This window comes from Umbelopsis ramanniana (genome assembly GCF_025399195.1).
Source record: "Umbelopsis ramanniana AG unplaced genomic scaffold K450scaffold_20, whole genome shotgun sequence".
NCBI lineage: Eukaryota > Fungi > Mucoromycota > Umbelopsidomycetes > Umbelopsidales > Umbelopsidaceae > Umbelopsis > Umbelopsis ramanniana.
Window position 1 is genome coordinate 299,863 of NW_026252106.1, and position 24,179 is coordinate 324,041.

Sequence of the window (24,179 nt, forward strand, 5' to 3'; positions counted from 1 at the left end):
AATCCCTAGGATGGAAGGGATGCGGCATCAGACCTTTCTTGGTTATGCTCACCCCCAGGGGTTCACTCCCTATCATGATTCTCAATGTTCTCATGATGAATTTGCCATATAATCTGCCTTTTTATACAGATTGTTCCGTGCAAGTCTCAGTCAAGTATTAAAAACAAACCATTCGTTTTCCATGAATGTACAGGTATGTTACCCTACCCCCGGCTCATTTGGCGACAAGAAAGCTAGTTGCAATTAAGATTTGAAGATTTCTGAACTGATGCAGGGCAAGGGGTCAACCGCCTTGAAGGGAGAAGCATACCCAGCATCCGACCCCAGATACACGAATGTATTCAAATGTCGTTTTTGGCGTCGGCAAACTGCCATGTAAATATTTCGGCATACCAGTTATCGACAAAAATAAACTCACTACATTTATATTTCCATAGTACAATCAATGCTACTAAGCATGCGTATATGATTGCTTGTTCCAAACAGGGAAATGCAGTGTTACCGTGATTGAAATTAGAGTACGATCGATGAAACGATATTGTCAGGACGTTACTGGATATGCAGCAGTATATTTTGTAGGTGAGTGCATGAACGTGCGTTGAGAGAGATTTATTTTTGTGGGGGTTAGTTTCTGTAATGGTTTCCAAGTATGAAGAAGGCAAGAAATATGGGGCTGGAGGAAATGTACAACACTATACAACTAGATGAAAATGTGAGATCAGCGAGAGGAAAATAAGAAATCAAAAGTGATAGTGGGGAGCTGCAGTACATTGATTTCTAGAGTGAGCGGGAGTAAAGGAAAAAAGAAAATGAAGATTACAAGAAATCGGCCATAACATATTTAAGATATCTCATGCCGTGCCCATCCGCACTCTGATGTATCATCTCGTCTCAAATCAGAAGTTGGGAAATAATGATTGTTCGTCTTCACGCTCACCACAATAGGAACGTTGTCGAACGACACAGTTCTAATGCGGACATATGTGTTGTCTTGCACTTGCCCGACAGCCTCCAAAAAGGCATCTAGATCGGAGGTGGGCTTGGAGTTCACATGCGTAATCCAGGTGGTGGGCACCTAAGAAAATATTAATTATAAACACATCATCATTGCTTTACGTTACGTAAGACATAAATCGCCAAGATTACTAACCAATCCGTATTGATAGGCTGGTGATCCCTTTGCACGAGCAGACACATAAATCTTAGAAGGCACAGATTTACTTTGTTGTAAGACCGCCTTATGTGGTTCTAAACATACGAAAAACCATGTCAAACGTTTAGTGGAAAAGACCAGATCCAAAGGTTATGGCACAAGTAACTTATTCATGACGTACCATGTAGAGCACTACCTGCCCAGAATACAACACGCTTTGTTGCACCACCATCTTCATCGATTTCACTAGTAGGTACGTCCAGTATGAGCTCCTTTTTGTGCCTTAGAATGGTCTAGATTGTTGGGGGTGATGAGAATCATGATACATGCGACTACCTAGTTACACCCTCACGTGGCTTACCATTTTTAAAACTTCTGAATTGTATTGAACGTCAAGTTGTGACATTCGAGTGATGGTTTCGTCATTGATCGCTAATACAAGGTCGAGCTCCTTAAGGACCTGGGCACTCGCACTGCCTGCCTCCATCCTTCGCACAAGGAAGAGTTGGTGTTTTGTGTTATTCGACTTCTCCACCTTTGAAATCCATTCATTGGACAAACCCATTGATACAGCTTGGGCTATTTGCACTGGCATAAGCTCAATATTGAGTGACCGCAGCTTGGGCTTGACACCCTGTTGCAAGGGTTGCAAACAAGGTAAAATAGACCTGATATCCAAACCAAGATGATATTCGCTATCATGTCCGTTCATGTTGCGTTCTCCCAAATAGCTTAGCCAAAGTCCTTGAACCTTGCCTTCGGCATCTGCCAATAACCCAGAGGAACACTGCTGAGCTAAAGGTGTGTCTAATGTGATTGAATCCATGTTGATACCGCGGAATCGAGGGCTCTAACGTCAAGACAAGCAGATATTATTAATATTAGCAACCTCATGATTGGCAATCGGTTTTGTGCACTTTCACTTACAGCATTGTGAGGAATAGTGATGCAAGTGACATCGGTAACCGCAGTAGTCAGGCAAATAGGTCGCTGATTATGATTGTAGGCTATCAAGGTGACCTTATGTCCTTGACCAAGAACATTATCGCTGACTGGTGCTTCGAGGACATTGGTTTCGCCAATAAGCTTGGGATCATAACGGACGATGGCAAAGTTATGAGTTGGATGCAAGTACTAATTGATAATCATGTCTACGATCAGTAAAAATAGAAAAAAATATCAGGATGTCATGCTTACAAGCATATATATATGCTCACCTCGACGTTGCCGGGGATAATCACTGAATCCGCAAATGTGATAGAGAGATCACCAAGCAATGTGGGAACGACGCTCCTACTAACAACAATCAGGCCCTTTTCCTTATCGACAATAAGACCAGCTCCAAACTTTCTACTTTTTGGGAATCCATCAAGACGACATGGCATGTAGTAGCTAATTTTGACTAGGCAACGAATCAATTCTTTGGCAGGACCCAAGCTTTCATTCATGGTGATGAATTTGGCAGTAGTTGGTTCGATAGGTTTGGGAGGGATGGGCTTCCCAAAATCAGTATAGTCCCAAAGTCCAGTCTTATCGTTTCTCACAGCCATTCGGAAAGGTGCCCAATGTCTCTCTACTTGAACGACAGCCACAAGCGTAGTATGGAAATCGGCAATGGAGTGATAGACAACTGGTACACGCTCGCGATCCGGAATACTCTTCATGACTTCCACAAAAGCATCAAGATCTGGGGTTTCCTTGTCATCAACGCTTTGAATGATCCATCCTTGGTCAGGACCATCAAGTCTAAACACTATGACAGAAAAGCGTTATAACTTTTGCATACAGAACGTGGCAGCTCAAAGACGGAAATAGTCAACTTACTGCCATGTGGTTCACAGACATAAACTCCTTGACAAGGCACGCAGTATGCTCTAGCAAGCTGATATGATAATGAATTCAACTTTGCGCCTCCAATCTCTACAAATCGATCTGGTGTACTTTGAAAGCAGATGCAACACGTCAATGCAAAGCTGGCCTTAAGATATGTTGACGGGTTGTACTTACATTGCATGCAGGTCGCCCACTTTGACAGTGAACTCTTTATATTCTCCTCCGCGTTCAATGCCAATAACCACTTCTTGTTCCACATTGGAGTCCAAAACAGATTCGAAAGGTCCAAATTTGGTGATGTATTCACCATTGATTGTTAGGAGCACATCACCTTCCTCCATATATTGGGATGCTGGACCTTTGGGAATGACTGTTTCAGCAACCAGCATACCTATTTCCTCTGGGAAGAGCTTTCGGATCTTGGCTTCAGTTGAGGTTTGCAAACCTAATCGCAGGACTTCATCAAATGGTCGGTACCTATGAAAAAGAGGCTGTAAATATAACCACCAACCAAGCCCTATTTTTTTTTTTCCCAAAACACAAATTTGTTTACATAAAGTGAGCTTGAATATCTCCACGTGGTACGTCCAGGCCCTTTCGAATATACTCCAACGCACGTTTTACTCTATCCAAAGGCAAAAAGTAATCCGTTGCAGCTTTAGTATGACCTCCGGCCTGTAGACCGACAGCATCTCCGTCAATATTAATGACAGGAGATCCTGAACTTCCACCACTAGTGCTGGATGCAGCTTGGCTAAAGAAGGCAGATGCGATGAGAAGTGGATCACCCAATATCAATATTTGTAACTACGCTGCCACTTACAGGTAGAAAGTGTTGAAATCATTATATGTCAAATCACCATAGTCGGGACAATTGCGGTCAAGTCGTGAAATAGAACCGGCAAGAATACTTAATTTTTCTCCAGCATCGTTACTATAGGAATGGGGATATAAATTAGAAAATGCATTTTCACAGGCATGTCACTTTCATGACTTTAGACACGTACCCCACAACGCGAATATCAATGCCAACTTTAGCACCTTCAGGTTTCAGAGCAATTTGCTTAACCTTCATGTATTTGACTTTCTTCGGATCAAACCTACCCAAGAAAGCAAGTTAGTCTTTACATTAAAAGTCTTTCCCATCACATTCAAATGTATTAAAATTCTTACTTGAGGAAGCCAAAATCGTGGACTGGATCACGATAAATGGGAAAGACATCGACTTCTTCATGATCGTGAAAAATAGCTTCACCTACAAAAGGACCAGCACATGCGACGTGACGATTTGTCAAGATAATTCCTCTAACAGCATCCACAACAAAACCAGATGCCTCAGAAGATTCCGCGGCTATGAAAATTATTAGTCTGATAGTTCTGTTATAAAGTATTGTCATGCTACAGTCAAAAGAGAACAGCGCCTTACGTTCAGTGTCAAACGCAGCAACTTGACTGGCGCGAATTGAGACGATCGACTGGACTGCCCTCTCTATGGTTTCCTGCCATTGCGGTGGTTGCAAGGCGGAAATGGAGTTTGTACCATTCATAGCGGCATCGGGCATGTCAGCGTCCTCGCCTTGTTCCGTAGCCGCTTGAGATTGATCGATTGGCTTTTTACCAGGTTGATTCCATGAGGTGCTGATTCTACGTCGCTTGACAGGAGGAGCTGAATTTGAAGAGTTACCCGTGTTATCGAGAGTCTCTGGGGTTGATTGTCCAGAGCTCGATTCTGGCTGCATGGAGAGAAAGCTAAGGTTTGAGTAGGCTTAGGAAGTGGCTTGTGACAAGAAGAACGGCTGAAAATTTCAGAAGCGCTTTGGCAGTCTCAAAAAATTTGGGGGATTCCAAGACGTGCTTTAAAGAACTCGTTTTCAGAATTTCAACTCCAACGTTTTTGTTCAGTTTTAGTGAGCTGTGCTTTTTCCTTTCATGTTACATTTATTCAAAAATTATCTCTATATATAAGTCTACAATGCTTTGCACCAGGCTATATTGTCTTTGATGATGCGACTGTTCATAGCAGACGCGTTGCTTCTCTTCTCGTTCATGTCTTCGACCGAGAGCTTACGAATTCGCTCCACAGTGTCGATGAAATGCTCTCCTTCGTTTTGGAAATATACACCATCCTTGCTGAGATGTCTATAAGAATCCAATAAAGCTTGATCGGCAATCAATGGGACGCCGGTCAACAGGGCAGCTCCAACAGAAGAAGACGCTTTGTAAAGCAAGTATGAGTCGGAGGCGAATGCTGGTAAAAGAGCCAAGCTATGGTGGATCTTGTCATAGTACTCCAAATAAGGGAGATCGTTGTACGTCGATACATGGCTGGCGAGTGGCTCTTGCAAGTCGAATGGTGAACCTTGACCGAGCAAGAGAAGATGGAAGTTTTTCCAATCCTCTTGATCTGCCGCTATTTTGTTCAGCAAATGATCAAACAATGAGCCATAATCTCGGCGTCCTGTTTCGAAGATGCCTTGAACCACAAAGTTACTCTTACAAGCTTCGTTCATTTCAGTATTACCGGATGTCGAACAGCTCTCAGGTAGGCGGTAGTCGAAGGTGGGCACGAACACAGTAGTAGGAACGTTTGCAAATATAGGGTTAAACTCTTTTGCAAGGTCTGGAAGCTTATGATCCTTAAGATAGTCAGCCACATGCGGAGATAGTCCAACCATGGTGAGAACGCCTTTTTCCGCAAGTGGCGACATTCGAAAGTGAACGTCCTGTAATGTCTGTGGATTATGAACGATACACATGACTTTCATATCTGGTTTTGCTGCGACCATAGTTTCCACTGCTCCGCCAACATAGTATATATCTGAACCGTCGCAAGATGCCATGATGAGGACATCTGGGTATGCCGAAGGTTTGTAATGGCTGCCAAATGAGTATGGGTCCTGAAGCGGCTTTGAGTAGAATGGTGACATGATCTTCTCAATGCCATATCTGGGTGTAGTGAAGAAGACATCGACATCATATTCTGGTATCTGAGCCAGGGTATATAGAATGGAGACAACAACTTCGTCATGGGCACCAGCATAGTTCAGTACAGCCACTTTCTTGTTTGGACGTCCAATCTCATCCGAATCCTCAGGGTCGTGAGCGAAGTCTTCGTCAGCTACTATGGTGTCCTCTAGATCTGCTAACGGTTCTTTAGCCAAACCTATAGACGTGGATAGTTGTTCTTCTGAAGGTAACCAGAAATATATAGCTAGTCCAAGGTTTAAAACCACAGCTACAAGTATGATGACCTGAGTAAATCGGGATCGTATTGTGATTGCCGGGAAGAATGCTCCACCTCCATTTGCCATCGTGATGATGTGGTAAAAAAAATACTTCGATAAAATCCGTTACTGGAAAAAAAATCCCTAAATGGAGTATAATTAACGTGATTGGCAAAAAAAAAATACGCAATTGTGTGCAACAGGTCAAGTTAAAACTGATAGGACTAAAAATTTCATCTGCGATAAGTATTTTTGCACTGATTCTACCCTCACCCCAAACGAACAGGAAGAGATTCATTTTCAAAATAGAATTTAGGTGGGAACGATGGCCAGCTTTGCATTGAAAAGATGGGTATCGGTGGGGGTATGACGTTAGTTAGTGCTTTGTTGTTCTTCAAGGGCACGACTAAAACATGAATTGAACGGTATTCTCAGCAGCGGATAGCTTGCTTTCAAATTGGTATTTTAACGAACTCTTGAATTACCTCGATGTTATTTTATGAACCATGCTGCTCTGTATACTCCCCACCAAATTCAAACAAGAAAAAGTAATTTGAACTACGATAATAGTTTTGTTATCTAAAATTAGGACAGCTGACGCTGCGTAAGCGTCAATTGTAATTCAATCTCATTTGAATAAAGAGATGAACCTAAAGCTGACAATATAAAATCTTTCTCCTCGTAGGCAAGAAATGTACTCAGTCCCGTTCTTCTAACACGACAACATACGAGCGTTGCCCAGTAATACTGCTCTGAACATGGTTTAAAGAAGTGGCAAAGAACCCTCATTTGCCTGTCGGCACTCAATTATCGCATGGAGACTCGTTTACAATCTCATCGAATTTTTTTTTTGATGATCGTAAGCATTCACAGCGCTATATCCCTGAATCGTATTGTACACATTTATTAAATAAGCAGTAGCTCAGTATACATGCATATATCTGGAGAATACCATATCTATCTTTTCCCCCAAAAGCTCAGAAGACTCTTTTGATCAGCAGCGCTTCCCTTCTTTGCACTCTTCTTGCTGTCGTTTTTGGAAGGAGAGGCAGGTGGAGCCTTTCGTTTAAGAACGGGTTCAGTCGTCTCGTCTTCACTATAACTCTCCCATTCGTATACATCATCAGTGACCAAGTAACCCGATTCGTCTTTATAATGCTTTTTCTTCAGTACTTTGCGTTTCAGTCTACGTCGCTCTCGAGGTGCCTGCACGTCGTCGTCTGCTGGTTTCGTTACTGTCACCTCTGCTATATCTTGGTCTTGTATACTGTTAGTACATTGGTGTAATAGCTTCATTCAAAGATGGGTCGTTGACCTACCTGTCTCATTGGGTTGGTTGATCGGCGTAGCTTCACCATCAGCTTCCTTTGCCGAAATTGTCTTGCTGGGGCTAACTGGATCAACCTCATCATCCTTCCAGAAATCTTCTACCGACTCCGCTTGTCTTGAAGACGCTGCCAAGCGCCTATCCATTTCCTCATCATCCTCCTCTTCTTCACTATCCGACTGAATTTTCTTTACATTCTTTGATTTAGCCGGCGCAGATTCTGTCACTGGTGCCGGTTGAGCAATTGGTTTTGGTTTGGCAACTGATTTAACTTTCTTTGCAGCAGCAGCACTAAATAAGGATGCTACGTTCCTTTGCTCAGATTTGTTTTGGTTTGCCTTTTCCTGCTGATTGACGGTTAAGAAATCTAGTCGCGAGTAAATTACAGTTCATGTCAATGACATTACCTGATTCGTTTGTGCTTTGGTTTGTACTTTAGATGCTGTCGGTTTTGCTGCCTGCGTAGGAACACTGGCTGGCTTGTTTGCGGCTGCTGCCTTGGGATACGATGACGGTGGTGGTGCGGCCGGCCGTGATTCTGATGTCGTGATGCTATTGTCTCTTATGACCCCTAATCGAGGCAGGTCTGCCAATGAATAAGTTGGAAGATCGCTACTAGCGGTCACTAATACAGAGTGGTCCTATACACATCACAAATTAGTCCATTGCCTTCATAATATTTGTCATACACAGTAATTGTTGTTTCGTACCTTTAACTTGGATGGTTGGACGCTGTAAATATGCACGCCAGTTATATATTTAAATTGCTTGCGAGCCTCTAAATGACGTATACGTATTATAATTCCATTTGATAACATAGTCCTTGACTTTTATAAAAAGAGCGTTTGAACTTACCTTCAAGATCCTCGGCATCAACAAGACGAATTGTCTGTGTTGGTTCATTACCGGGAATGCTAGTCAGACCTTCACCCGAGACGCAATATGTCGCGCTCACATTATGCTTTGTAGTGGATACAAACTGATATAGAAGCCTGGTTGAAAAGAACACTGTAAGAATGATGGTGTTTGCCGTATAAACCAAGGTGTATAATGTTCATTTACTTTTTGGCGGCCGTCACGTTAATATTTGCTTTTCTAGACAGCGTTCTGTATGTAACCTGTAAGTTTTACATTTTGGTGTTAGCATGCGGAGGCAAGTTCCCTTCAAACACAATGAGGCGTAACATACAGGTGTATTTTCTTGCGTGAGGGCAACCTCAAGGTAATTCAGATGCTGTGCCATTGAAACGCAAAGCAGAATCCAGGTCGCGTCAAAAAAAAAAAAAGTTTGGCTTCGAAATTTTTGTTTGGTGGCGACTTTTTTAACTGGCCCTACTTTTTTCTGGGCACGCGCTTTGATAATTGAGCTAGTTTCTTAATGCTCGGAGGAATATTTACTCATTTTCTTGATGCATACATCAAATCGCTATGTATAATATATATTCATTGTTTCCTGGTGGACCTTTTCCATATCTTCCACAACGGTCATGTAAACCCAAGTGAATACTGATCGTCTCAATATCGCCTTCGCCACCAGCCAGTTTAGAATGGGCATAACACGTTTCAGGCATCCATATGCTGTTGTCTCCAAGATAAGGTACTCAAATATGTTTTTGGTTTGGCTGATCTGAAACATTTTGATAATGTCAGAACTAGCCTGGCCCGCTGAGTTCATGATGTGAACTCCTGCTGCATCGGACGAGGTAGGGGATGTTTGTGCAATTTGGACATCAGCGACTCAGCTTATATACAGCCCTCGGCTTTGTCGCTTTCCGTCCTATCTCTAGAGCGTTTTTGCGGTATATTCGACCCCTCTGAATCCATTCATTTGGGTCCTGAACCTGTTTTTTCTGGGTACTATATCTTCAACTGGCAGGCATTCACACTCTATGATCTCAGTTTGAGACCTCTTATCTTTAGCATCGCAAACATCGGTGGGAAATGTTGCAGTACTTTTTGAGTTCTTGATTTCTGGTTTTGGTTTTGAGTAAACGTTGTAAAGTCCCACGATATGTCGAACGACTTTCATCCCTTAGCCGGAAATCAGCAATACAGGGAGGACATCGCTCGGGTGAGTATCGCCAATACAAGTTGGAGATGACGTACAAGTACAAAAAGACGGGATATGTCTCCTGAACGCCGCCACACTTTCTTTCGCCGCGATTTAAACCATGAACTTCGCTTCGAAGCAGATGGGGGTTTTAACAGCATAATAGCCGATAAGCCACGTGACGACTTTGATAAGCAGTGGAAATTCTGTACCCACAGTCTTGTTGCCTGGCTGCCAAAAGTGGTTTCAACACATTGGCGGATTATCCGGTGTCACCATACGGTGAACGCATGTCAGAGTATCGATACTATTCCTCCCTTGAATCAGCGATAGAGATGGCTATTGTTATTTTTTATGTACTTTTTTTTTTTCTAGATCATCCACGGAGGCAAGCAAGCGCCGATCGTAATGTATTAAAAGGATTCGTTCTAAGCGGTGGTTCATAACAAAAATTAGGGAGAAAAATAATATGGTCGAGGGTGGGACGACCTTTCCCGCAATAACCGACAAAAGGGCAGGCTAGTAGGTCAGGAAATCGTAGAGCCAGATTTTTTTTTTTTTATCTCTTTGGACAAGGGCGGCGATAGTTGGGTTTCCATGGTAGCGGGCGTTCTCTATACTCATTTTTTTTTTCTAAGCTTCTGTATCCGAAAAACTGCGAGTCGGCGACTTCAGCAGCTATTACCTTCATTTTATGCAGTCCCTTTTTTTTTCTGACGTACAGCTATAGACCTAAGCGATTCCAAAACTTCTTTTTCATAACCTTGTCTTTATTTCTTTCCTATAATCCTGTTCCCTTCTTGATATCCACGAGCCAAAAACAAACTCGTCCCAAAAGAAATGTGCGTATATAAAAACGAATTGATTATATGGTGCAAGGAGTGAGGGTCCACATTTGGTTGGGTGGGTGTGCACTTATAGGCGGACAGCGAGGGGCACACGCGCGGATCGGCTCCCTGCTTAAGCGAGCATGACAAGGAGATTAGGGCGCGGGGGAGGCTTTCAAAAAAAGAAGTGTGCCACTAACCAAGCTTGTTATACAGCTTTCCCTTTCCACTTTTCTCAGACTCATCTGCATTCTTTGACATGGAGCCGGCTCTTGCATCCTCATGGGCGGATCACCAGCTCATTTCGTTGTCAGCAACTGCCATGGTCACCAAACGCTCTGACACTGTCCACAGGTTTGAACAGCCACCCCTTGTTTGTGTCAAGTTTGTACAAAAACGATTTCGTATTGAATACCTTTATTCTTGAACCCTTCTTCTTAGGTCATATGCGTCGCAGATGAAGCCTCGGACGATTCTAGGTCCCCGTAACTGGAGTGACCTTTCGTTGGATAACTCGACCGAACTTGGCAAAGGTCAAGCTTTTGTCGATTTGGATGATTTAGTGAACATCAAGCGAGGCCATGTTTCTAGTTCCGACGAAGACACACCAGAACTATCCAGTCCATCGTCTACTTCGTCTGTATCGTCTGCTTACAGTTCTAGGCAGTCCCCTCCTGTTCAACATAAGCCAAGAACAAGGCCTCCCAGCAAACGAACTCCGTCTGCCAAGGTTGTAGAGAATCGAGAAAATGAACGTGGTCGGTCTACAAGAACCACCCGATCTACCACTAGACGAGAGCGACGACTATCATCGGACGGCCATGACGACCAAACCGAAAATGACTCCGGTAGCTCCACATGTACGTCCTTTGCGACACCAAACCTAACGGAGTTTACGAGCGCCCAATGCCCACCGCCGCCCAGAGCACAACTGTTTCAGACGTGTGACAGTTTATGGAACGGAAAGAAATCGAATGACGAACCGATCGATGTTCAAGTTATCGGAAAGCAACTGTTACAGCGTCTTCATGAAGCCAGTCAACGTATTTTGGAAACAAATAGTTCAGCACGTACATTGCCGATGTCAATGCGACTTCGAAAAGGAGACGGCTCTAACAGTGCGGTTGGAGGAAGCCGAAATTTCTTTGCTCGGACACGAGTAATCGATCGTGTTGAACAGCGACAACGAGCCGTTGAGAAGATTAAACGATTCCTTGACTTTGTCACGGACGAAGACTTACAATGTTTCCAACAGTTATCGGAGCAAGTTCATCAAGTCGGTAAGTACATTGTTGTTCTGTTTTTCCTTCATGGGTTTTTCCCAATAATTGTCAACTGTTGTACGACCGGCACTTTGCCTAATCCTCGCGTTTGACTCCGCCACTAACGCTATGATTTTCAGATATTACCACTCAGTACTCTTGCGCTACTTGCCACAAATGCTACAAAAACAGCCGAGGCTTAGCTTATCATCTTGAACGATGCCGAGGTACTCGCGGCCAAGCCAACATGTCCGATGATGAAGATGATGATCCCAATGCTATCATCCGTTGTATCTGTGCTAGGCCGACCGACTCCACGGGATCGATGGTTCAGTGCGATCGTTGTGAAATTTGGTTGCATATGGACTGTATCGGGCAATCCGAGGATGCGTTGGACGACCAGTATTTTTGTCCTCGATGTGCTGGACAATACCATAGCCCAAGTCCCGATGCATTTCTTCACCAAAGTAGTGGTAGCGGTGGAGGCAAGAGTGTGGATTTATTGGTTCAAGCAAGAAATTTGGAATTGGCAAAGTGTCATAACAATAAGGTCAAAAAACATCAAGCTCGTCTCAACAAACAACAACGATCTCGATCATCACGACACCTTGCTAACCGTCAGCAACATCATTACCACCATAGCGCTGCCGGCTTGACCCGAAAGACGTTGGTCAATTGGAGACAAGAAGCTGTTCGAAAAGATCAATTATTGCAACAAAAGGCGTTACAACGAGTATTAAACCTCTCAAGATCCGCGTCCCGGTCCTCCATGGATGCCGATTCCGATTTTGCCGATGACGATGATACCATGTCGTACATGTCAGCCCAAGATGACCAAGATTGGCAGTCAAACCAGTTCAACATAGAAGACGAGGCAAAAACGTCTTTTGTCAGTGAATCGTGGAGCGATGAGCCACCGTCACTACTTTTTGATCAAGGTTCGCTCGGTAGTTCACCTATGGATGAAGACAGTGGTTTGGATCTTTCTACCTCTTCTTCGCAAATGGTTACGCAACTTCCTTCCGATTGCCATGTGGAACATCTGTTTGATATGGATGGTTCCATGGATGACAATACCATTCGTATCCATGGTGAATGGAATGGATCAGATAACGCAATAATATCGCCTTACTTATTTCCACACCTTTCTCACAAGCTATCTGAGCACGTTTTTGAAGCCTTTTCTACCCTACCTTCAACCCCTCAAGATGAAGCAATTGACTTGTGGCTGTCCACCGGTGGTGGCGGCGATGTTGTAGCTGGTGTTGATATGGACCAAGAATTAGATGGTAAGGGCCGTTGTGTAATTCAAAAGATCTAATCCCATACATATCATCTAATATTACTTGTGGATTGCTTAGGTCTTGTTGATTTGGACCTCTAGAATCACTCAACCAAACCTCTCCTTGCAACCAATTCATAACAAAAACTCGTACCAAAAAAATCCTCCTCTAAAAAACAGAAAAAAGGATGGCGCTCTTCCCTGTCCGTCTCCACCAAAAATGTAATGAATGAATGGACGAACCCTTTTCTTTTGCCGCCATTCATCAGGGCCCTCCCAACGCCTACCGTTACAGTATAACGCTTTACATGATATTCCCCCACTCAGCCCAAACTCACCCCTTTGTGTTTTTATTATTATATTCCCTTCTGTGCTTATCTCCCCGTCTGCTCCCTCCCCCAATTCCTCGTTACATACATTTACCACCTCTTGCCCATCAAAAAGCTCAAAAAATACCTACCTTGTTCTTTCATCAAAAAACCCTTTTTTTGTACATACAACCCCCCATCCCTCAAAAGAAACCTCAAACCAAAAAAAAAAAAAGAAAATTGCCCCATTTTTTTTTTTACAAAATAAAATTTCAACCTCCTCTGTCAGTGCCACATACGCTAACTGGACAAGCACCTGTCACCCTTGCCTCCTTTGTTGGCTAATCTGAGTAGCATTTGGCTGGTAAAGCACTTAACTTGCCCTGCCTCCCTAATATGACTGGGTGGGTTGCAATGATTGGCTCCTCGGCTCATCTTCCCGAGCTAGACTCGTCGAGACGGACGATGTGGAGAGGAGTCTCGTACTTTGGAAATGGTCCTTTATTATGTAAATTATGATTATCAAGTGTTAAAAACTTTTACATGTGTTATTGGTAGGGGTATGGAAGTGATTTTGATTTATGGAATGAAGTGGGTCATGTATTTGCTTTTGGCATGAATCTCCATCTCATATAACTTGTAGCGGTTTAGCTCATCACGAATCAAACACGCCGTCTCAGCATTGAGACAATAACATGTGTTGGTGCGATCACTCGTTCGATTATATTGTGCCACGCTATAGGTTGGTAGAATATACACATGTTCATCGAATTGGACGGATTTTTTGGGCTGCACGGGCACATCGGGTTGAATGCGTACACCCAGCAACTCCTTTAGCCGGTTGATACTGGACAACGATCTTGTGTGTCGAAGTCGTGCTGCAAGTAAGTTTAATATTTGCAAGTCAGTCATTATTTCTTTACGTTCTAGTATCCCCTTAGTTTTTTTTTTTTTTCACAAGCTCCTTTACACTCACTTATTTTGGCTTCACCGCTTAGTTCGTTCAAGTAGTCAACACTATCATCGATGTGCAATTGCAACCTTCCATTGTCTTCACTAAGTGCTCTTCGTCTAGGTACAGGATTGGGATTTTGTAGTGGTGGCATTGCAGCTCTCGTTTCCGGCAAGATCGGCACCTCAGTCGATACGGAATTACGGTGAAGCACGGAACGCCACCGCATTAGTCCATTCATGGCATGGTTGGATGATTTCTTTGTTTCTTTGGAGGTAGATGTTTGTATGTGTATATTCGGGACAGAGTGCCGTTTAGGATTTGTAGTATCGTTCATTGGTTCATCCATTTTCTTAGACCACATTCGCTTTATTCGCTGTCGAAAATTTGGTCGCTCAGCCACCGGAGCAGGCTCGAAGATGGCTTCACCGGCTAAGGTAGAATAGGTTATCCCTAACGGTTCATCTATACACAGGGGTGGAATTTCACTTTCTGAAATGACGGGTAACGGCTTGTTGATTCTTGCGAATGAATTTGATGAAGACGTGGTATCGGAACCGGATGAGATGGAGGATAGTGATGCAGACGACGACAGACGGTCTTGAATAATCAGTAATGCCATAGGTTTATCCAACAAGCTGTCGGATGGAAAGATGGTCAGCCCTTGATAAGTTGGGTCGTAGACTATCGGCTGTAATTCATTATATCATTTTTAGTTATAGTGCCGGATCAACGTTTCTGCTATACTTTGTCAATTATGTCATTCCTTTACCTCTTGTTGCATGTTGGGTCCAGCTGAAGCAAAAGTGGATGCCATCATAACGGATGTTGCCATGCTTATTTCAGACGATGGAATATATTGACAAAAGACCAGAAGCAAAGAGTGAAATCGCAAAGGGGCAACGCTGACATCCGTTTAACAATGGTTCGCTGCAAGGAAAAGAAAAAACTTACGGCTGCCCTGGAGGGATAGACTTAACCATTGTAAGTTGAAATCATTACTTACGCAGGCTTTTCATATTAGATTTTTCTTTACCTTTGAGAGCACAGTTACTATGTCTGGACTTCATTCGTTCACGTTGCGTGTGTCCGCTATATCCGATCTGTGAGTGACACATTTCCACAAAAATTAAGATCAAAATTGTGTGCTTGCAAAAGTTAATTTAACCAGTGATTGAACCAAAAAAAAATAAGAGGAATATCTCCTACTTCCAAATGTTTGCGTCAGACGCCGATCCTCTCCAAGATAAATCATCAAAGGCGTCGGCTCCTTTCTTTAAGGGAGGAAATTACGAGAGCCACTAGCGAAATAATAATAGTAATGATGGAGATAAATTTTACTCTATGAGCTGGTTCCAAGTATGGTATTGTGCCGTGGATTTAAGTATATCCTTAGGGGTAGTGGTGTGGCGGAATTGTATGGGCGATCTCTAATAACCTCATTGCACGCTTCGTTTTGATATTCGTATACTTTAATGACAAGTGCCATTTGAACCATAGTCATTGATCGACATGAAACATTCAAATTATGTTATGAATGAAAATTTCCCAGAGTTTTTGCTCTTGCCAGCACAGCGTTTCACTCAAACTTGTTCTTCCCAGCACACGGTACTTCTTCCCTTTTGGTTCATCCTCCCATCGGAATAAAGTGGATCGTCCTATCCATGCACGCTATTCTTGGATTCAATGCAATTGGATCCTTCACATCACTATCCTTCCAAGCATCCCTTACCTTAGAGGTACTAAAATTGCTCCTCAATAGTCGGTTCAAAGGAAAGAAAGGCAGCACATTTTCAAGTCGAATTTGCATACGTTTCGGCAGAACATATGCAAACGCGGGTGGCATTGCCCTACAGGATTTGTATGAAAACAAACTTGTGAAAAACCCAATGAAATTCTTAAGCTGATGCTATTCCGTTATAGATTGCTGGCGACTGCTCTGCCTACTGTAGCTGTGTTGCTTTTGCAATTAAATTATGTGCTATGCGAGCGTGCGGAGTTTTGAACCCAGGCACAGGTTGGCAACTCCATGTCTAGGTGCTGCAACAGATTGATGGATACAAGTATTTCTTCCATGCCCGTAAAAAGCTCAAAAGGATAATTAGATTACTTCTTAAATAACGCTTTCATATCTATTTATCTCTTTTTCCTTTGCCATTCCACTAACTTTCATTTTCACGTGATGTCTGAGTGATGGTATTTCCTTTCATTGTTCATGTTCCGATCCAGCTCACACACAGCTTTTTCGCTTCTCACCTTCTCGCCATGTCCGAAAAAGCAATCACTGGCAGCCTTAACCCTTTGACCATTGCGAAATTATTGGGTCCCTCGACTCCTTTGCTGGATAGAGTTATCCGGTTCCTAAACACTGTTCGTGGAACGGATAAAGTCCTCATGGTAAGCTCAGTGCTTTGTTGACATTCTACTGAACTGACATGGAGACAGAGCCCGGCAATGTCACTTACTTTGAATCGCTCTTTAACATTTTTCTCAACTGCATATTAGAACATACAATATTGGTCGAAGATTGTTGTTTGGTTTTTGCAAAGACGTGCTGGTCCTGCACCTATCAAGGGACCAGCTATCACCACCCTTGCCCAGCATATCAAAAACTTTGCTGGTCCTGTCAGTGATTTCCGTATCTTGCTCCGTTACTATGGATTGCTGCCTATGATCCAATACATGGCATATCTCGAGCATAACCCTGCTCCATCGCGCCTTCACCTCAACCTTGAGCGCATCCAGAATCTATCCATGATCATCTATTACCCACTGGAACATTTGTACTGGCTTGGAGCTCATAACGCTATTCCCTTGTCTGAGAAAAAAACAAACAGCATTGGTATCTGGAGTTGTCGATTCTGGGCACTTTGGGTTGTTTTGGAGTTTGGCCGTATTGCCGAACAATATCGCCTGTTGAAGAGAAAGGAGAAGTCCTTGATTAAGAAGATCAAGGATGGTGAGATCACCGATCAAGCTGAGAAGGAGCAACAGATTGCAAGCATCAGAAGTGAAAAGAAATCGATGCTCTTGGGCACCGTTATCAATACTGGGTAAGAAATGGGATATTGCTTTGGTGAAGGATTGATTATTACCAATCGCAAATTGTGAATGCCCGACTGTCGCTCGCTTGCCCGTCTGTAACTAACACATAATTTTTTTTTTGCGCATTTAGTTACCTGCCGTTGACTGTACACTGGTCGTTGGAAAACTCCACCTTCCCGGATGTGCTTGTTGGACTGTTTGGTGGTATCGCTGCTGTTTGCCAAGTATACGCCGCGTGGCAGGCCACGCCCTAAGTGATAATTCTCTGTTTCTTCATAATGTATATCCGCGTCGTACGGTCTTTCATGTCGATGTATAGCTCATATTTGATAGACGAATGAGTATGAGTGAACACTTTCTTTATTATGTTTGATTTATCACTCTCTTTGGCAGAAAAAAAAATTAAAAATATTGCCTCTTTTTTTTTTTTTTAGAAATTTACAATGGGTCTTTTGCTTTCCTTATATCATAATGGAGGATAAAGAAATAGAAACAGAGATGAAGGTGTTTTTTGTGGAATTTTTTTTTCTTTCCTTATTTTCAGAGTCGAAACAAAAAAGAAAAGAAATAACAGTGATTCTGAGAGTGCGCGAAAAAAAGAAAATGCCTCTTCAAGGACTTTTGTACATACGAATATTTTGTTGTTCTTTCCTCATCTCTTTTTGTTTTTGTTATTGGCTGTTGAGCCATAGCTGGGACTAGTGGGCGAGTAGCTAGGTGATGTTGGACTGTAGCTTGGACTAGTAGGTGAGTAGCTTGGTGAAGTTGGGCTATAGCTTGGGCTAGTAGGTGAGTAACCTTGAGCAGTGGGGCTGTAGCTTGGACTGGTAGGGCTATAGCTTGGACTAGTTGGGCTGTAGCTGGGAGATGTAGGGCTATAGCTTGGGCTGGTTGGACTGTAGCTTGGACTAGTTGGGCTGTAGCTCGGGCTAGTTGGGCTGTAGCTTGGGCTGGTGGGACTGTAGCTTGGACTAGTGGGACTGTAGCTTGGGCTGGTTGGGCTGTAGCTTGGGCTGGTTGGACTGTAGCTTGGACTTGTGGGACTGTAGCTTGGGCTGGTTGGACTGTAGCTTGGGCTGGTGGGACTGTAGCTAGGACTAGTTGGACTGTAGCTAGGACTGGTGGGACTGTAGCTAGGACTAGTAGGACTATAGCTTGGGCTGGTAGGGCTATAGTTGGGAGAAGCTGGAGAATATGAAGGACTGGTTGGGGAATAGTTGGGCGAGGCAGGAGAATAGCCTGGAGATGCAGAATAGTTGGGACTGGCTGGTGAATAACCAGGAGACGCAGGTGAATAACCAGGACTAGCAGCATAAGGGCTCATATCTCCACGCCATGGGCTTGCACCAACAGAGCTTGAAGAAGCACCTGAATCACCAATAGGTGAGAACATGGCTTCAATAGGAGAGCTTGGATGAGAGAAATCAACCCAATCAGGACTGCGACTGTCATAAGGAGTGGCAACATTTGGTGTCATGAAACCAGGTCCAGGTGTGGCAAAGCCAGCATTATCTCCATTAATACCATTAGGTAGCAAGTGTTGGCGATCTGGATATGGTATATCCTTCAACATATCTTCATCCAACATCACATCGAATTCTCCAGTTCCCAAAGGAGCGATTTGACCAAGCATAATGTTTTCAGCAACACCACGACAGTCATCTAATTCACCAACAGCCGAGGCTTCCATCAGAATTTCGACAGTTTCTTCGAAGGAACATCTCATGAGAGCTCCAGTCTCGGCACGATTGATACCATGACGAGTGATGGCCATAAGATGACCACGGTTGGTCATGACATCACAAAGAAGAGCCAAGTGACGGTAGTTGACATAAGAACCATCGAATTCAATAACATTACGAAGTTCCTTGAGCAATGCTTTTCGGGTAGCTTCAATACCAAGAACCTCCATAATTTCAACAGTGTTGTTGGAGTACGTCTTTCTTGAATCGACACCTTCTTGGCACATAACTTCTTGTAAGTTGATACCATCTGTGTCCAGACCCCATTCGGTATGCTGTTCAAAGTGACCATCTTCGTGCATACGGGTCTCTTTACGTTCAACGATGTAGACCTTCCTGATTCTTGCGATACCACGAAGGGTGATGGAACTCAACATATTAGCTTCCAACTTGCGTAAGAAAACGTCTTCTTCCACCTTGGTCTCATCATCGTCCATATCCTTGTTTTCGTCGTCGTTCATGATTCGGCAACGAATAATCAATTTCTCCGAGTTCTCATCACTTCCCATGACGTGCAAATCATTCTTGAAATCTTCAGAGATCTTGGAAACAACTTCGGTGATATTGAGGCGCTTGTCAATCATCATACCACGGTTCAATTCGAGACGAAGAAGCCATGGAGAAACTTGAGTAACAACCGGTGAGTTATCATCTTCAAGTTGATAGTATGTGTCAACGAAGTCAACATCCTCTTCAATAACAGTGTTGCGCGGGTCTGGATCGTAGTAAATTTCAGATGCTGCAGTGACCTTCTGAAGAGTAGTGTGTTCCAAGCCAACTTGTACTTCTTTGGCAAGTTCAATGTTGCGTGCGCGTTCAGGTGTCAGCCAGACTTCCAATCGAGGTGTCTTGATGTTCTTGGCAACGTTGATAATTTCCTTCAGACGAGGAACACCGAGAGTAACGTTCTTACTGGACACACCAGCATAATGGAAAGTGTTGAGAGTCATCTGAGTGGCAGGCTCACCAATGGACTGCGCAGCGACAGTACCAACCATTTCACCAGGAGCGACAATGGAAGTCAAGAAGCGAGATTCAATTTCACCGAGGACCCACTCAAAAGCTTGAGTATTGAGATGGAACTCTTCAATGACTCTCTTGGTGGACAGAGTCGATCGCAACAAAATTTGGAAGAGCAAAGTGGCATTGCGTTGAGCATCGATACTGATCTTATCGCTACCACGAACAACAAGCAATCTTTCAGAAACTTGGCGAACACCATCGATCACTTGAACCGGATGCAAATCGGAAGGCTTGCGAGGATCAATATGGAAGATTTGCTGAGCATTCGTAATCAGGCGTTGCAAATTGCTTGGAAGTGGCCACTTGTCATCGCCGCTTGTAAAAATAAAGGATCGAAGGATATGTCTATCTTCACTCAGCTGTCTGAATTCTTCGTCTAAATAACGCTGTGCTTCTTCACTGTTCTCAATTTCTTTGAGGATGGAGAAGTCCAAAGTGCCCTTCTTGAAGCCCTTGTCCATAACATCAGCTTTGTATCGCTTCTCAAATTGGGTATCCGTACAATTGAGAGTAAAGATCTTTTGTTTTTCCACATAGCAAGCATCCATACCATCTTCACCATAACAGAACTGAATAATGTCACCAAGTGAGTTTCGGACGGTACCATCGTATTTGACCATGACATCTTCAAGTGCCTTGACAAGACGACGTTGAATATAACCAGTTTCAGCAGTTTTGACAGCAGTATCAATCAAACCTAAAAGGAGAAAAAAGACAGGAAGGTTAAATTTTGAAAGATGCCATGAAAATCAAACTCAACATTTGGTTTTTTTTTTTACCTTCACGACCACCCATAGCGTGGAAGAAAAATTCTTGAGGGGTTAAACCACGCAAATATGAATTTTCGACGAAACCACGACTTTCCGGACTATGATCATCTTTAGCAAAATGAGGCAATGTGCGGAACTTGAAGCCATAGGGAATACGCTTTCCCTCCACGTTCTGTTGACCGACACAAGCTGTCATTTGGGAAATGTTGATGAAGGAACCCTTGGAACCAGCAACCACCATTTGCTTGACGTTGTTATCTTCACGAAGCGAGGACTGTGCCTTTTTACCAGCATCATCACGAGCCTTGTTCAAAGCTTGATTGACTTTAGCTTCGAAAGATTCTCGAATGGTCATACCGGGCTGAACTTCCAATTTGTCCTGTTGAGCAGCAAGAATAATTTCTTGGACACGATCTTTAGCGCTAGAAATCAAGCCAGTGATGTTTTCCATGGTGTCTCTATCGGCAATGGTATCACCAATACCAATACTGAATCCATTTTGGAGCAACCAGTAGTTAACAACCGTCTGCGCACCGTTCAAGAAGTTCTTGGCAGCTTCTGGACCTTGCTCGTTCATGATGGTATGAATGAGACCACCACTGGCAGTACCAACAGTTTTCTTACAAACGATACCACAAATGAGTTCACCATTTTCAATGAAGACTCGGGTATCACGAGGAGATATCCATGTAGTTTCACCATCTGGATGATTAAAGTGGAATGTTTGACAGTTGATACCTTTTGGAATAATCATGGAAAGGATTTGCTTGCCAGTCCACATAGGCTTTGGTTTCAAGATGGCAGGAGTTGGCAAATAACCGTCCCAGTCAGGAACCCACATGACGATGTTCATTACTAGATCTTTGCTAAGGAAGCTGTCTCGTCTTGTGAACTTGTTGACACCAGCTAATGTATCTTGTACAATACCCATGACAGGTTTGTTGGATTGTGGAGATACGATTTGCTTTGGCACCATGCAAATCTCTGTGATTTCGGCTCTGGTTTCCAAAGACTGAGGAACGTGAAGATTCATTTCGTCTCCATCGAAATCGGCGTTGTAAGGACTTGTGACGGAAAGATTGAGACGGAACGTTGAATACGGCATAACTCGAATTCTGTGACCCATCATGGACATTTTGTGAAGTGAAGGTTGTCGATTGAAAATAACAACATCGCCATCGTTGATGTGTCGTTCGACTTTATAGCCATATTGCAATGGTATTTCACCAGCACGTTTGTGGTATCGCAAATCAATACGTTCGCCAGTATCTCGGATAACATACTTGGCACCAGGATGTTCGGTAGGACCGTTACGCACCAAGGTTTGAAGCTTGTCCATATTATATGGTGTGACGATTTCGGGGTATGTGAGAGTGCGAGCAATAGAGCGGGGCACACCAACTTCGTCGACTGACAAGTTGGGATCACCGGTAATGACAGTACGGGCAGAGAAATCCACACGCTTTCCCATCAAATTACCACGGAGACGACCTTCTTTACCCTTCAGTCTAGCTCGAATAGATTTGAGCTAACATATAAATGCGTATTAGTACTCAATATTGTGAAAAAGCATTGACTGTGCCACACAGACTGCGGCTGACCAATGTCAACTTTCATCACGAAACTTACAGGTCTGCCAGATTTCTGCAATGCTTGCGGTTGGCCAGCAATGTCATTGTCCATGTAAGTGGCAGTGTGGAACTGTTCATATTGGATTAGAATGATAATCATTGTCAAGTTTGCAAGAAAAGTGAACAGCATGTACCTGTAACAACTGTTCGAATTCTTGAACAACGTGCACTGGAGCGCCTTCAGTTTCGCAACGCTTCACATTGGCATTTGCTTTCAGTACATCGGAAAGTTTGTGTGTTAAATCATCTTCACCCTTGCTTGTACCATCCATCTGGATACTAGGTCTAACGGGTGGAGGAGGAACGGGCAAGACGGTGATAATCATCCATTCAGGTCTAGCAAATTCCTCAGATAGACCCATGTCTCGTATATCTTGATCAGTGATATTTTTTAAGATCTGAAGAGCTTGAGAAGCAGACAAGGGCTGTTTGCCTTCAGGATTCGAGTCCTACGTTTTACATCATTCGATTGTATTGTCAACTTCAGGCCAAATATCAACAAGTAAAACAAGGATGATATACTTACATCGCCACCACCTGAACGGTAGGCATAGAACAATTTCAAACCCTCCTTTCGGATGACAGGTTGCTTGTGTCCACAGCCACCATGAGGCTTTCGTCGTTTCATCTCACCATCTTCACCTTCTATCATGCCTTCGTCATCCAAACCATCAAGATCCATATCATCACCTCCTTCGCAGATCATTTTACTTTTGCAAACATCCCAAACAGCACGAAGTCTGGCTTTAGAATCACGCTGTTTGCGAGCCTTAATGAACTTTGGGTTGGACTGATAAAAGATGTCAATATACATCGAGAATCAACAATGATCCTATTTTGGGGGATGCGATTACTCACTTCATCGACTTTCAGCTTGGAGCATTTGAAACAAACGCATTCCAAAATCTTCTTGACTTTGGTCAAAAAACCTGTACAGCGATTTCAGAGAAAATTGATAACATGAACACCTAGAAAACTATAGGCAAAAGGGGGCTTTTAACAAGCAATCCAACATACCAATATGGTAAACGGGTTTAGCAAGTTCGATGTGAGCAAAATGTCCCGGACATTCAGCCATTGATTCGCCACAGGTTTGACATTTGAAATTACGGTCGATTGTGCCCATACGAGGGTCGAGAAGGCCTCCTACACGGGGCTTCTGAGTGCCTTCATCATATAGCTCAGGGAATTCGATCTTTGCAACAGACATGGCTTTCTATAGGTCCCATCAAAGAAATGGTCAGTCTTATGCACAATTGAAAGCAATTCGGGCATGGATTGATAGATCAAAGCCTATCAAGATTATAAGAAAATGGGCAAAGTACGTACAATCTCCTCTGGAGATAAAATGCCAAATTGTACCGAATCCACACGTCGCAGCGGTGCCGAGGAATAAGCGAAATTGCTTCCGCTCATTTTAAGCAGTTGTCGATCGAGTTGACTACGATGAGGCTGTTTGGTCGAATCTCAATCAGCTAAGAGAGAGAAAAGCTTGAATGCGCTGATTCATCTGCTGGTGCCGCAGTTTATCCTCAATTTTTCAAAACACCGGTTTCCAACGTCATTGGATGACGTGAATTTTATACGGACAAATCAAATTGTGCGTTTAGGAGGCATGCCGTTTATTGCCATGCATTTTGTCTATGAAGGATAAGCAGTGTCGACAAAGTCAGATATTGATAGCAGCTTGGGTCTTCTTGGTGTGAATAGTAGTTAGGCGTTAACTTCACTAATTTATGCAGATTTTCGG

The 24,179-nt window shown here is 43.3% G+C and overlaps 8 protein-coding genes across 8 annotated transcripts; 3 read left to right on the top strand and 5 right to left on the bottom strand.

Moving 5' to 3' along the window:
• Positions 1-841: 841 nt before the first annotated feature.
• On the bottom strand, positions 842-4,533 carry K450DRAFT_173486 (uncharacterized protein; the record flags this gene model as incomplete). Its single annotated transcript, XM_051584176.1, has 13 exons — positions 842-1,075; positions 1,151-1,248; positions 1,335-1,446; positions 1,515-2,003; positions 2,081-2,287; positions 2,371-2,906; positions 2,978-3,093; positions 3,161-3,463; positions 3,540-3,740; positions 3,810-3,920; positions 3,994-4,086; positions 4,160-4,337; positions 4,413-4,533. The coding sequence occupies 13 exons, from the start codon at positions 4,531-4,533 to the stop codon at positions 842-844; spliced, it is 2,799 nt and encodes a 932-aa protein (XP_051445672.1).
• Positions 4,534-4,882: 349 nt separating this feature from the next.
• K450DRAFT_236699 (uncharacterized protein) lies at positions 4,883-6,414 on the bottom strand. Its single transcript, XM_051588301.1, has one exon. It carries the CDS (start codon positions 6,295-6,297, stop codon positions 4,954-4,956), a length of 1,344 nt encoding a protein of 447 aa, XP_051445673.1. The 5' UTR covers positions 6,298-6,414; the 3' UTR covers positions 4,883-4,953.
• Positions 6,415-7,027: 613 nt separating this feature from the next.
• Positions 7,028-8,813, bottom strand: K450DRAFT_236702 (uncharacterized protein). Its single transcript, XM_051588302.1, has 8 exons — positions 8,727-8,813; positions 8,600-8,655; positions 8,393-8,529; positions 8,248-8,315; positions 7,945-8,178; positions 7,530-7,881; positions 7,163-7,469; positions 7,028-7,093 (listed from the first exon to the last, which is right to left on the bottom strand). The coding sequence occupies exons 1-7, from the start codon at positions 8,778-8,780 to the stop codon at positions 7,168-7,170; spliced, it is 1,203 nt and encodes a 400-aa protein (XP_051445674.1). The 5' UTR covers positions 8,781-8,813; the 3' UTR covers positions 7,028-7,093; positions 7,163-7,167.
• Positions 8,814-10,196: 1,383 nt separating this feature from the next.
• K450DRAFT_236709 (uncharacterized protein) lies at positions 10,197-13,092 on the top strand. Its single transcript, XM_051588303.1, has 4 exons — positions 10,197-10,429; positions 10,631-10,768; positions 10,856-11,694; positions 11,817-13,092. Exons 2-4 carry the CDS (start codon positions 10,674-10,676, stop codon positions 12,995-12,997), a joined length of 2,115 nt encoding a protein of 704 aa, XP_051445675.1. The 5' UTR covers positions 10,197-10,429; positions 10,631-10,673; the 3' UTR covers positions 12,998-13,092.
• A 667-nt stretch (positions 13,093-13,759) lies between these two features.
• K450DRAFT_236714 (uncharacterized protein) lies at positions 13,760-14,187 on the bottom strand. The gene has a single exon (XM_051588304.1). It carries the CDS (start codon positions 14,176-14,178, stop codon positions 13,846-13,848), a length of 333 nt encoding a protein of 110 aa, XP_051445676.1. The 5' UTR covers positions 14,179-14,187; the 3' UTR covers positions 13,760-13,845.
• Positions 14,188-15,767: 1,580 nt separating this feature from the next.
• On the top strand, positions 15,768-16,317 carry K450DRAFT_236717 (uncharacterized protein). Its single transcript, XM_051588305.1, has 2 exons — positions 15,768-16,079; positions 16,142-16,317. Exons 1-2 carry the CDS (start codon positions 15,883-15,885, stop codon positions 16,221-16,223), a joined length of 279 nt encoding a protein of 92 aa, XP_051445677.1. The 5' UTR covers positions 15,768-15,882; the 3' UTR covers positions 16,224-16,317.
• Positions 16,318-17,763, top strand: K450DRAFT_236720 (uncharacterized protein). The gene is made up of 4 exons (XM_051588306.1): positions 16,318-16,615; positions 16,724-17,271; positions 17,394-17,604; positions 17,698-17,763. The coding sequence occupies exons 1-3, from the start codon at positions 16,412-16,414 to the stop codon at positions 17,515-17,517; spliced, it is 876 nt and encodes a 291-aa protein (XP_051445678.1). The 5' UTR covers positions 16,318-16,411; the 3' UTR covers positions 17,518-17,604; positions 17,698-17,763.
• Positions 17,764-18,131: 368 nt separating this feature from the next.
• K450DRAFT_236742 (DNA-directed RNA polymerase II subunit RPB1) lies at positions 18,132-23,948 on the bottom strand. The gene is made up of 10 exons (XM_051588307.1): positions 23,759-23,948; positions 23,447-23,645; positions 23,288-23,358; positions 22,956-23,219; positions 22,564-22,878; positions 22,428-22,499; positions 20,808-22,326; positions 18,531-20,725; positions 18,392-18,448; positions 18,132-18,222 (listed from the first exon to the last, which is right to left on the bottom strand). Exons 1-10 carry the CDS (start codon positions 23,843-23,845, stop codon positions 18,193-18,195), a joined length of 4,809 nt encoding a protein of 1,602 aa, XP_051445679.1. The 5' UTR covers positions 23,846-23,948; the 3' UTR covers positions 18,132-18,192.
• Positions 23,949-24,179: the final 231 nt, after the last annotated feature.